The sequence below is a fragment of the Mastomys coucha genome, unplaced genomic scaffold (assembly GCF_008632895.1).
Source record: "Mastomys coucha isolate ucsf_1 unplaced genomic scaffold, UCSF_Mcou_1 pScaffold14, whole genome shotgun sequence".
Taxonomy (NCBI): Eukaryota; Metazoa; Chordata; class Mammalia; order Rodentia; family Muridae; genus Mastomys; species Mastomys coucha.
In genome coordinates, this window is record NW_022196896.1 from 113330442 (window position 1) to 113344339 (window position 13898).

Sequence of the window (13898 nt, forward strand, 5' to 3'; positions counted from 1 at the left end):
AAAAAAAAAAAAAAAAAAAAAGACTATTCTTATTATTTTATTTTATGTCTAAGCACATAGGCCTGAGTGCTTGTACGTGCATAATATGCACGCAGGGGTCATCAGAAGACAGAAGAGCTGTTGGATTCCCTGAAACTGGACAGATGTGTGTTGCCACGTGGGTGCCAGGAACCCAAACCCAAGGTCCCACGGAAGAGCAGCTAGTTCTGTTAACTGCCGAGCCGTCTCTCCAAAGCTCTAAAAAACCATAAGAGGCAAGCTGGTTGGTGAATTAGGCCTGAAGGCAGGAGGATTACTTGTTTTATGGTCATCCTTAGCTACATAGCAAGCCCAAGGCTAGACTGGGCTACATGATATCCTGTCTCAGCTTCCTACCTCCAAACTCAAAACAGAAGATGCCAGGAGTCCCGAAGTTAGATGCCTTGTTTTCCTAATCTCACTCTCTTGGTTTTCTCTCTTTTGTTTTAGATGGTGTCGTATTGGTGGATCCTGAGCTTGTGAAAGGGAAGAAAGGTGAGCTAAGCCCTTGCCCATCCTCCTGGCATAGAAGGCTATCTGTGGGTAGTAGGAAAGCATGCTTGTTGAAAGGCAAGGGAATAAAACCCAGAGTTTACTTTTGTGCTTCCTTGCAAAGTTCTGTGCCACAGTGTCACAGTGCCCTTGAGATCTCTGGCAGTCATGTGTGGCAAGCCATTTGTTTCTAATGACAGTTGCAAAAACTGAATTAGAACAGATTCAAGCTTTGCTTATGATCATGTCGCTGACTCAGTGCCATTCTAAATATGCCTTTGGAGTGGTTGCTCCTGGCAACGGCAAGGCATTGTTCTAAATTTTGGATGTACCCACTGGAATGTGTCAGGTGTGGGCTGGTAACAGGGTCTGGGTGAGAGGGGAACAAAGCAGGAAAGACAGAAAATTGCTCTCTTCTGTTTCCCCACCTTCCTGGGGGGGCTCTACAGCTCTCTGGCTTGAACCCAACCAGGCTTTTACCACACAGGGATTCAGCTATCAGGGAAAACCACAGCTTAGTGGTGCAGGCAGAAATCCAGGCCCGCCGTGGGCACTTTTCTCAGGTCCTCACCTGTAAGGAAGGGTGTAAGGAGTGACACAGAAGGATACTCAGCCAAAGCTAAGGGACTCAAGGTGCCACGTTCAACAAGCCGTACGATGGAGGACTGTGCATTTCCTGTCTTCAAAGAAACTTGAACTTTCATACACTGGGCACCAGCTCCCTTTAATCGGACAGGATTTTGGGAAGTGGTGATAAATCACCTAGTATGCCTCTGAGCAATGCCCAAAGACTATATAAATGAAACTTCTCACGTTCGATTTTGTCTCCCTGCTTGGCCCAGGCCTATGGCTGTTCCCTCAGCCTCCATATGGCTCAGGCACATGTCTGTTTTGCTTCCAACCCTGTTTGTCTCTCCAGACATCCTGCCCTCCATAACCCAGGCAGACAAGTTAGTTCCGTTTCAGACATCCGCATCCAGAGCGTCAAGCTGGTGGACCGGGGGGAGGAAGGAGGGAGGAGGCAGTAAGACCAGGTGGACTTCGCGTATCTGTCCACACAGTTTTAGATGTATTACGTTTTTATTCGTGGAGTACGTATGTGTGTCCATGTGTCTCTGCATAGGTACAAATGCATGTGGGTGGTACACAAGTACTAAGGTTCACATGTGGAGGTCGGGGTGGGGAGGCGTGACTTGTGGAGAGTTGGTTCCTTCCTGTTACAAGGCGGATCCTGGAAATTGAATTTTCATTGTCAGGCTTGGAAGCAGGCGCTTTTACTCAATTAGCCACCTTGCCAGCCCTGTCTGTAGATTTCTACCATCTTAGCAAAATAATATGGTTGCCAAGGAGATGGCTCCCAATCTGTGAGAGTCCTGGTTTTGCATAATGAACTCTAACCCTCGGAACGTACTGGTCCTCCCAAAATGTGCCAACCAGCTGCATAGTATTACTCTCCACCATCACCATCCTCCCACCCCTTCCTCCTCCCAGTTCCTTCCAGGCAGCAGAGCCTGGCACCCTGGGGCAGACAGCATGGTGTGGTCATCCTGTTGCTAGCTCCGCCCAGTGGAAGTGGTGGAGGTAGATAGGTCAGTGCAGTGGACCAAGACTAACCTGTCGCCTCTCCTTCCCCAGTGTATGTCACCCTGACCTGCGCCTTCCGCTATGGCCAGGAGGACATTGATGTGATTGGCCTGACCTTCCGCAGGGACCTGTATTTTTCTCGGGTCCAGGTATACCCTCCTGTTGGGGCCGTGAGTGCCCTTACCCAGCTCCAGGAGAGCCTGCTCAAGAAACTGGGAGACAACACATACCCATTTCTGCTCACGGTGAGCTTTCCTTACCCTGCCTGCTCCCCTGGCTTGCCTCCTTCATCCGTGGTACCTTATGATAGGAACAGGGCAGAGAGAAGGGGGCAGAGGCCCACATCTGTTGGCCTGTAAATTGCACCCTTGAAAGAAATTCTAGATTGCATGGTCTGCGACTGTCTCTTTTTAAGTCTCTGCAAATAGCCTCCCTGCCTCAGAAGGCACCATTTCAACCTGCCCTTTGGGTATTTTCCTTCATCTGAGCACCTAATTAGATGAGTATGTTCTGTCTTTTCTCATTCACTATAAAAAGAAACTGGTAGACGTGACCCTCAGCTGGCCCCGTGGAGTTCTAAGCAAGCAAGAGTCTGCTATGGGATGGGAGGCCTTGGTAGATCGAGTACCATCTTTTACCCCTAGGCCCCTACCCCTGCCTCCCTTACATGGTCCTGGGCATTGAATCAGTGCTTTACTCTATCCACTTACTTCTTCTGAGGCCCATGTGTCACCCAGTGAAACCCAAGCCCTAGCCAAGCCTCTGTGGCCCTTTCTGCTTGCAATACTATGTTATTGACACATGCTCCTCCAAAGTGATGTGGTTCAGCCTTAAAACAATCAAGAAGTAGGTGGGTGGTAGTGGCGCATGCCTTTAATCTCAACACTCACACAGAAGGCAGGGGTGGGCAGATCTCTGTGAGTTCAGACCAGCCTAGTCTAGAGTAAGTTCCAGGACAGCCAGGACTACACAGAAACTCTGTTCTGATAAAACAAACAAAAAGTCAAGAAACACTGTCTAAGTCAGAACATAGATAAACACCCCCAGACATGATGCTATGTAAAACAAGACAGACACAAAAGGAAAAAGAGCATCATACAGTCCCACTTCCAGGAAGCAATGGGTGGAGCACTATTAACTTAGACAGAAAGGAGACCCAGTCTAATGCCAGCTGGGGAGGAGGACCTGGATTTCAGTTTCCAGGGATAGAGCTTCTCTTTGGAATGATAGGAAGGTTCTGGAGACAGGTGCTTGTGATTATTCTGGAGCAGTATGAACAGATTTAACCACAATGAAACGTTCATTTAAATGAGCTAAAATGGTAATTTTTTTTCTTCCGAAAAAGGGTTTCTCTGTGAAGCCCTGGCTGTCCTGGAACTCACTCTGTAGACCAGGCTGACCTCAAACTCAGAAATCCGCCTGCCTCTGCCTCTGCCTCCCAAGTGCTGGAATTTTTTACATGTGCACCACTGCCCAGCTAAAATGGTAAAATTTTATGTTATCCTATTACATTATAGTTATTATATAAAATTTCTCTTTAAAATATTATTTTGTGGGGCTGGAGAGATGGCTTAGCAGTTAAGAGCGCTGACTGTTCTTCCAGAGGTTCTGAGTTCAATTCCCAGCAACCACATGGTGGCTCACAACCATCTGAAATGATTATCCGATGGTGTCTTCTGCTGTGTTTGAAGACAGAGACAGTATAACCACATATATGAAATAAATAAATCTTTAAAAAATATTATTTTGTCTGGTATGGTGGTGCATGCCTTCAATCTAAGCACCTGGGAGCTCGAGACAGGTATATCTCTGAGTTCAAGGCCACTTGGTTTGCAGAGCTCGATCTTTAGCCAGGACTATACAAAGAAACCTTGTCTCAAAAAAAAAAAAAAAAAAAAAAAAAAAAAAGCCAATATAGAAGAAGGTGTGCACACCTATGCTGAGAACCTGAAGTGATAAAATTTCTTTGCAATCTGTATCAAAAACCTTTAGAGGAATGTAGGTACATGGCTTTAATCCCAGCATTCAGAAGGTGGAAGCAGGATGATCTCTGTGAGTTCAAAGCTAGCCTGGTCTACATAATGAGTACTAGGGCTACACCCAACCCTCCCCTCCCCCCCAAAAAAACCCTATCTCAACCCTGGCCCCAAAAATACAAAAAATAAAAACAAAAAAAATTGTTACAAATGGAATTTTTTTTCTGGCTATCCTGAAGCTTGCTGTATAGACCAGACTAGTTTCAAACTCAGATTCTCCTGCCTCTGCCTCTTAAAGCCATGGGCCAACATGACTGGCTAGAAATGGGGTGCTGGAGGTGTAGCTTGGTGCTGGAGCACTTGTGTGGTGTGCTCGAATTTAGCCCCCTGCACAGAAAGATTTTTTTTTTTAAAGCAACAACAGAGGGCTGGAGAAAACTGGGATGGGATAGAGGGCATAGAAGAGAATTAAACTAAATGGAATGGGACCATTCATTGTGAAGACCATACATTTTGCATACATTACATACCAACCACACATTGCAAAGGCCAACTAATGTCATGAAAGGGGTTTCACACACACACACACACACACACACACACGTGTCTGATTTCTAGGCCACACTATACATATTCCTTTTAAACATTTGAATGCCATGGTCCAGGAAAGCTGAGGATCATGGAAAATGAGGATCACTCGAGATAAGGAGTGGCTCAGAGGTTAGCTGCTAGCTGCCTTTACAGAGAACCAAGATTCAGCTTTCAGCATCTGAATGGCAGTTTACACCTATCTGTAACTCCAGGTTCAGAGGATCTGTCACTCTCTTTGGGCCTCCATGAACACCAGGCACACATGCAGTGCAGAGGTATATGCAGGCAAAACACTCAGACACGTAATATTTAGAAATGAATAAATCTTTGTAAAATGTGATTTTTTTTTCAGTCACAAATCTCAGCAATATATAAGCAGAGGTAGGAGAATTGAAAATTCAAGGCTAGCATAAACTAAGCAAAGAAAGACCCTGTTCCCATCCCCCCAAAACATGCACACACGCACGTGCGCACATATACATACACACACACACACACACAATTGATTTTGACCTGATAGTTCGCATAGCATTAACTGGCTAAAACTGGACTAAACAGTGTAAAGATGTATATTTACTGTTGCATTATTTATAATGGCAAAACAGTTAGACACCATGTTGGTATTCAACAAAGGGGAAGGGCTGCATGAAGTGCACTGTAGAAGCTCTAAGCACCATAGAGAGAAATTGTAGTACATTGTGTGTAAAAATGGTCAGAGGGATGTCTGATTAGGATAAGGGATACTGAGGTGAGTGAACTAGATAATCAGACACCTTTGGCCCCAGTGGGCACACCCGAGCCAGGTGATAAACACATGCCCTGGGTACAACCCAGGTGTATCTCTGTACATACTGGAGGGTTTTGTTGTTGTTGTTGTTTGGTTTTTTGGTTTTTTGAGACAGAGTTTCTCTGTATAGCCCTGGCTGTCTTGGAACTCACTCTGTAGACCAGGCTGGCCTCAAGCTCAGAAATCCGCCTGCCTCTGCCTCCCAAGTGCTGAGATTAAAAGTGTGCGCCACCACTGCCTGGCTGAGAATTCTGTATTTTTTTTTTTGTGTCATCTTGTATGATGGTTTTATACTGCATATAGAATAACTCCTCTGAATGAAATGGTTGTGTGTTTGTGTCTTTCCAGTTTCCTGACTACCTACCCTGTTCAGTGATGTTGCAGCCAGCTCCACAAGATGTAGGGAAGGTAAGTTAAAGAAGAAACGCCAAAGGCTCTCCTCCTTCAGTAGGCTTTTGATTATTTTGAAGCGGGCTCTTGTAAGACTGAAACTGACCTTGAAATCCTGATCATCTTGCCTCCACCTCCCAAGTGCTGGGGTGACAGTCACGAGCCACCATGCCAAGCTTTCGATAGCCATTTAAAGTAGCTTTTTATCATTGAAATTATCAAATATGCTCAAAGGGCCCAGCATAAAGACTCTCCAACCATGAATAGCCTTGTGAACAAGAGATTGAACCCCCTGGCTCTCACATGCTAACAGAAAGCAACAGGCAACAGTAAGAACACAGAACTGTAAGAACACATTAGATATGGCCACAGGCACTGTGGAAAGCCTCAGGCTTGTGTGAGGGAGTGACAACAGGCGACATTTAAAGTCAGAGTCCTTAGTCTAAGAAAAGGGGAAAGCCAGATTCTCTGGGGAGAGAGGCCCTGCTACTTGCAGCTGAGGGGACATGCTTAAGCTGTTTTCTGCTACATGCTAAATGAGGGGAGAAGGAGCAAAGGGTGGGAGCGGGGTCAGGGTGGAAGGAAGGCGTAGGGCAGTCAGATCTTGACAACATGGGTGTCTTAGTCCTGCACATACATCATGACCAAGAAGCAACTTCAGGAGGAAAGGGTTTATTCAGCTTACTTCCACCTTGCCGTTCATCACCAAAGGAAGTCGGGACTGGAACTCAAGCAGGTCAGGAAGCAGGATCTAATGCAGAGGCCATGGAGGGATGTTCCTTACTGGCTTGCTTCCCCTGGCTTGCTCTGCTTGCTTTCTTTTTGGGTTTTTCGAGACAGGGTTTCTCTGTATAGCCTTGGCTGTATGTAGACCTGGTCACTCTGTAGACCAGGCTGGCCTCAAACTCAGAAATCCACCTGCCTCTGCCTCCCAAGTGCTGGGATTAAAGGCATGTGCCACCACTGCTGGGCTATTTTCTTAGTTAGTGACTGATGGAGGAAGATTCAGCCCATTGTGGCTGGTACCATCCTTGGGTTGGTGGTCCTAGATTCTATAAGACAGCAAGCTGAGCAAGCCATGGGGAGCAAGCCAGAAAGCAGCATTCTTCCGTGGCCTCTGCATCAGCTCCTGGCTCCAGGTTCCTGCCCTGTTTGAGTTCCTGTTCTGACTTCCTTTGATGAGGAAGAGTGATATAGAAGCATAAGTCAAGTAAACCCTTTCCTTCCCTGCTTGCTTTTTCAGTTACAGTGTTTCATCACAGCAAGAGTAACCCTAACTAGAATACAGATGTCAGCATTGGATTAACAGCACACTTTTCCAGTAGTCTTCATGGGACAGCTCCAAGAAAGACACAGTTTAGGAGAAAAGCTAGGGACATATATCTCCCTACAGGCGTGACCTCTGTTCTGTTAGGGAGGTGCTGATTGCTGCCCTGTCTGTTTTCTTGTCTCCAATAGAGCTGTGGGGTTGACTTTGAGGTTAAAGCATTTGCCACAGACATCACAGATCCTGAAGAGGACAAGATCCCCAAGAAGTAAGAGTACTCTTGAGGGACTTGGGGTGGATCGTGTGGTATAGAGGTGGGGATAAGAAATGCTCCCACTTTATCCCTGTGTGACAGACTCTTCATGTCGGTTCCTGGTAGCTGGGGCCATGGAATCTCCCAAGATCCTGGCTGATAAGGCCTGAACTATCACGGGGCTTGGGGGGCAATGACTACTCATATGGGGTGGGGAACATAAAAGGGAATGACAACGGTCTTAACAACCTCAGAGACCCACATGCCCTTCCAGGTCCCAAACCTTCCAGGTCCTCTCATTTTCTTCCTATTTATTTATCTTCTCTTCTTAGTTTTTATTTTATTTTATTTTATTTTATTTTATTTTATTTTATTCTATCTATTTTATTTCAAAACAGTCTCTCTCTGTAGTCAAGACTGCCCTAGAATGGGTGTTCCTTCTGCCTCGGCTTTCCAAACACTGGAATGCCAGGCATAAGGTACCATATCTATTTTTTTAAAAACATTTTTGAACTTACGATAAGATCCATACACTATGAAGTCTGTGATTCTAACCACTTTGAAATATGTGACTCCCTAACACTAAGTAGATTCACAATGTCTCACCACAATCAGAAGCTAACTCAAAGCTTTTGTGCCATTCCAAACAGAATCTCTATCACCAATAGACATTCCTCCCACCAAGTGCTCATTTCTTTAAAGTTCTTTGAGCATTTCATACTTCTATACCATGCAATAGGATGATATACAGCCCCAATTCTCTTTCCTCCTCTCGCTCCCCCATATCCTCCCAGTACCTCCCCCTCTTAGCTGTGCCTTCTTTTTATTTGATAACTCACCATCTCCACCCGTCCCCACCCTTCCTGCATTCTCCTCACGTTTTCCGCTTCTCCCCATGCTGTGCGTTTTGCTGTAGATCTGACCCGTCCTATGTACCATGACCTGGTACCTGCCAGACAAGAACCCTTTTCCCACGTTGTGTAATTTTTGATGCTTATGACAGTGACAGTGACAGTGTGCTACCGTTACATGGAGCTCTAAAGCCTGGTCACATAAGGCATCTGAAACCATGACACAAGCTCTCCTGCGAGGAGGCTAACCAGAGTCTGACAGGATGCAGGGGACCTTACGGACATTGCTGGTTCAGTATTCAGATCCCTGGAATCATAGAGACTGGGCGATTTGGAGCATTTGGGGTTGGCATGGGCACCAACTGTGAACCCTGGACCTTTTCTCCTCAGGAGCTCTGTGCGGTTACTGATCCGGAAAGTGCAGCATGCCCCACTTGAGATGGGTCCCCAGCCCTCTGCCGAAGCCTCCTGGCAGTTCTTCATGTCTGACAAGCCCCTGAACCTCTCAGTCTCCCTCAGTAAAGAGGTACTCACACCCTTGGGATTTCGACCACAGCCCGATGCACAGAGGTCACCTTGGGTCTGCCACAGTGAAAGCACAGATGTTCTCTTTCCATCAATTTGGAGCTAGTCTCCATGAGCCACAGCAGCTTTACCATCGCACTTGTTGGCTCTCCCCATAGTCTGGGGACCGTAGAGATTGTAAGTCTACATCCTCTTCCAGCCGCCTTGGCCATTCCTGGACCTTCATTCTCTGAGACAGCATTGCTCACTGTACCACTTTTAGTTGCTCACTTTCTTGGAAAAATTCAGCTTTCATAGAAAACTCACAGGGCAGCCATGTTAAGAGTGATGTCATTGGTGAAGGGAGTTATGGTTGTAGAAGGTGAAGGCCAAGGCTCTTGTGGTCCAGAATCAACGATGCACAGGTTAGCCAGAGCCTCACGTTCTGTGTACACATGTGTGGGTGTGGGTGGCATGGGGTGTTGCTGGGTAAAGTTCTGTCAGCCAGCAATCCTAGTGCCTTCAGTTCATTTCATACATCCCACCTCACCCCCCAAACAATGAAGTCAAGGCAGGAACTTCCAAGAGCCCCTGCCTAGGGAATGGCGCCACTCACAGTGGTGCTGGTTCTGGCCATGTCAATTAACCATCAGGACAACTCCTCACAGACATGCACACAGACTAACCCGAGGTAGATGATCCTTCTCAAGGCTCCCTTCCCAAGTGATTCTCAGTCGGGTCAAGTTGACAATTAAAGCTGACCCCGGATACCCCTTAACCTCCTTGGCCTTCTTCCTGCAGATGAGGCTGAACATATCCATAGCCTCCTCCCGAGGAAATGTTGCTATCGTTTTAGATTTTCTAACACTGGGGTCATTTAGCCTTATCTGTTGGAAAGGGACTGAGAAAATCTTGGTCTAGGGAACGCTCAGCTCACAGACACCATCTGCCATGCTCCGTTCTTCTCTTTGACTTCTCTCTTACTTTTTAGATATATTTCCATGGGGAACCCATCCCCGTGACCGTGACTGTGACCAATAACACAGAGAAGGTTGTGAAGAAGATTAAAGTATCAGGTGGGACCTTCACCTCTATATTGGAAAGCAGGGCTTTCTAGAATTCCTCCGCCTCATGCTATTTCCTAGGGCCCACTCTGGCCTGATAAGCCCCCACCCCACCTATGTCCTTGGATCTGCCAGTTGCTGTTATCATTGATAGCAGGATTTTTTTCCTTTTTTTGAGACAGGGTTTCTCTATGGACTCTTAGCTGTCCTGGAATTCACTCTATAAACGAGGCTGGCCTCAAACTCAAAGATGTCTGCCCCTGTCTCACAAGTTCTGGGGTTAAAGGCATGTGCCACCGCCACTTGGCTGATAGCAGGATCTTAAAAAGAGAAGGACATTAGAAGTTACCACATTCAGGCTCTACCTCAGTTGGTGGAGCATTCAGGAAGCTCTAGGTTCAATTCACAGCACCACATAAACTAAATGCTGCGTGCATAGAATTTCAGCACTCGGGAGGCAGAAACAGGAAGATCAAGGTTGTCCTTGGCTATAAGTCCGTGTTGAGGCCAGCCTGGCAATTGGAGACCCTACCTCAAAACAAGAAGTCATTGCATTCACCGCCATTGCCTTTTGTCTTGGAACTTGGTCTTTAGTAGATGTCCTTCCTGTCTTCCCATGATCATGCCTTTCCAGAAACACCCCTCCGGGCCAGGTGTCACTTGGGGAATCCAGGGAGAAGTTCCCCTCTTTTTCTTTTGTTTGCTTGGTTAATTATTTAATGTGTATGGGTGTGTGTGCATTGTGGTTGTTAGCTGTGCTGTGGGTTTGGGGACTTAAACTTTAACCACTGAACCATTCTCCAGCCCCACTTCCCTTTTTGGAAGTTGATAGGTATTTTTTGTTTTGTTTTGGTTTTTTGTTTTTATTTTTTAAGAAAATTTTATTTATTTTATGTGTATGAGTACACTGCAGCTGTACAGATAGCCATGAACTATCATGTGTGTGGCTCTTGGGAATTGAACTCGGGACCTCTGCTCCGGCCTGCTCGCCCCCGGTGTAGTTCACTGTAGCTGTCTTCAGACGCACCAGAAGAGGGCATCCAATCTCATTATGGGTGGTTGTGAGCCATCATGTGGTTGCTGGGATGCGAACTCAGGACCTTCGGAAGAGCAGTCAGTGCTCTTACCTGCTGAGCCATCTCACCAGCCCGGAAGTTGATAGTTTTTGTTGACCAATACAGCAAGTGAGTGAGCAAGCCACCGGATTTGAAAACACTGGGCTTAATCTGTGGGCTCCAGCTATGTCACCCTTGAATCCCAAGTTGGCTTGCTGTCCACCTTCTCAGGCCTATAGGCCCTAAGTACAGGTCCCACATAGAAGTGCTTCATGAGTAGTGATGTGTGATATCTCGCCTTGAACGAACATCTAGAGAAGATCAGCTCTGCTGTGTACTGCAGTGGAGCCCCCTTACTGTTCTCTATATTTCCTCAGCCCTTTGTGGCACACACCTATAATCCATGCACTCAGAACACAGGAGGTTGTAAGTTTGAGGCCAGTCTGGGTAACATACCTAGCTTTTCTCTCAAGACATTAAAAGTGTAGAACAAAACCAAAATGTGTAGGTCCTCTGTGGGCAAAACAAAGGAAGAAACAAAAAAGCAAAATGAGCCGATCTGGGTGAGTAAATTCAGACTTCAACTTTCAGCTAAAACATTTGATGGCCAAGCTAAGGTAGATTTACAACAGCAAAGTAAGTAGTCATACCAGGACAAAGGATATCCTGGACAAAGAATATGGAAATTTCAATGTTATTATTAGTCTTTATACCTGGGCTGGGCAAGTAAAAGGATCAGGAGTTCAAGGCTAGCCACAACAACATGTAGAGGCCAGTCTAGGCTACATGAAATCCTAGTTTGTTTGTTTTTTTAAATATTTATTTATTATTATAATTAAGTCCACTATAGCTGTCTTCAGATGCACCAGAAGAGGTCAGTCAGACCTCATTACGGGTGGTTGTGAGCCACCATGTTGTTGCTGGGATTTGAACTTAGGACCTTTGGAAGAGCAGTCAGTGCTCTTACCTGCTGAACCATCTCACCAGCCCATGAAATCCTAGTTTTAAAAAAAGCTAGAGATGTTGCTCAGTTTGTAGTATGCTTGCTGGGTTCAATCTTCAGTGTATACATAGGCACATACTTGCATGTGCACATACATACAAAATAGGGTTTATCCCATGCAGACCAAATGGTTGTATAGCCCAGTTATCTGCTGTGGTTTGAATGTGCCCACTGTAAGCTCAAGTGTTTGAAACTTGATCTTCCCATTCACTTGTTAATGATATTTTCAGGGGAGACTTTGGGAAGTAGCTAGGGTCAGATGAGGTTCTGAGGAAGGACCCGGAATGACATTAGAGGCTTTGCATGATGTAAAGAGACTTAAATTAGCATACCTGGCCTGCCTGTGCCATTTGAGGTCCTCAACTATTATGATCAAACAGGAAGGCCCTTATCAGAGACCAGCACCGCTTGGGAGTTTCAGCTTCCAGAGCCAGAGGCTAATTAAACCGTTGTGTATTATTCAGCTATAGCAACAGAAAATGGGCCGACACAGGGGTCAGATATATGTTTCACTTTCCCTGTACGTCCACCGAAGATGAAGGTCAGGAATTGTGTGCTTGAATAGGAGAGAATCTATGTTTTTTTTTTTTGCCTTTTGCTAATGTGAATATTAATCCAGCCTTGTTTTATGTTGGTTAAGTTCTCTGTAGGACTGAGCTCTTCAGCATATTGTATACAGTGCCAATGGCTACCTTGGTCTGTATAGTAGAGTCTATCTGCCCCTTCAGGCTGCTATAGCAAAGACACCACAAACTAGGTGGCTCACACACACTGAGATGTGAGCCTCAAACATTTGCTCCTCCTACTGCAGCCTCCCTAGTACTGGTATTTGTAGGTGTGTGCCGTTATAGTCAGCTAACAACTCTTAGGGAAGTTCAAGATCAAGGTATTGGCAGATTCATCTGTTGAGCTCATCCTCCAAAAAGCTTCTGGACCCTCCTTGTTAAGGCCATGAATTCCACTCGTGAGGGTGCTCTCGTCACAGCTCCATCACTTTCCAGAGAGCCCTCCTCTTCACAATGAATGCCCACTTGGGCTAGTGGGATGAGCTGGCAAAAGCTCCAGCTTGCCAGCCTGGCACCATGAGTTTGATTTCTGGACCTCACATGGTGGAAGGAGAGAATGACTTTCCCACAAGTTGTACTCTGACCTCCCAAAAAGTCCTTGACATGTTCATGACCCCCTCCAGTGATGCAAATTTTAAAAATAACGTCACCCTGGGGCTGTAATTTCAATTTTGAAAGGAAAGAAGCAAACTTTGAGAAACAGCTGGTAAACGGATCATGCACTTGTATTTAAAATTACTTCACAGCAAAGTGTGGTGGTGCATGCTTGTAACGCTAACCCTTCGGAACCTGAGGCAGAATTGTGAGTTCTAGGCCAGCCTGGGTTACACAGGAAAACCTGTTTTAAATTAAAAAATATTTCTCAAAGTTTATCGGATAATAATACCAATGACCTTGAAAGAAACTGAACATTTCTGAAACAAAATATTAATAGTTTTCTATGAGTTTGGTACTGTGATGGTTACTTTAAATTGTTTCTTTTAATCCTCAAGCTTGATTTTAAGAGATTATAGGCTTGGAGGAGAGGAGGGGGCTTCCTGGAGCCGAATCTCAGAGCTTGGTGTTTTGGTGGGAATTAATGCAGAGCAAGTCACTGGTGTATAGAAATAGCCTGAAATCAGACCTTGAAAAATTGCAGCTTTAAGCTTACAGCTGAGAAAGCCAACAGTCCCGTGTGTCTCCTGGAAGGCACGAGGGGCTGCACTGACCACCCCACTCCTGTCTTCCCTTTGCAGTGGAACAAATAGCCAATGTGGTTCTCTACTCAAGTGATTATTACGTCAAGCCTGTGGCCTCAGAGGAAACACAGTAAGTAGCAGATGCCTTTCCACTTCCTGGGCGGCAGCCCACTTGGTTAACTTCCTCTTCTGAAGAGGGAACTAGAAAACCCTGCCAGGCCAGAGCCTTTGCTTTCTTCCCCTTTTCTTACATCAAGGGCTACAAAGCAAGGCAGGCTAAGCTCTGCGTTTATTTTGCCTCTGGCCCATCTCTTAGGCT

The 13898-nt window shown here is 45.9% G+C and overlaps 1 protein-coding gene across 1 annotated transcript in view; it reads left to right on the top strand.

Annotated features, from left to right (window-relative positions):
- Sag (S-antigen visual arrestin) overlaps positions 1–13898 on the top strand; it is a 40857-nt gene that overhangs the window by 8836 nt on the left and 18123 nt on the right. Inside the window, exons 4-10 of the mRNA XM_031368332.1 lie at positions 469–513; positions 2146–2339; positions 5797–5856; positions 7297–7373; positions 8600–8735; positions 9705–9789; positions 13637–13709. Of these exons, the coding sequence (XP_031224192.1) occupies positions 469–513; positions 2146–2339; positions 5797–5856; positions 7297–7373; positions 8600–8735; positions 9705–9789; positions 13637–13709 (670 nt within the window). The remainder of the gene's footprint in view (positions 1–468; positions 514–2145; positions 2340–5796; positions 5857–7296; positions 7374–8599; positions 8736–9704; positions 9790–13636; positions 13710–13898) is intronic.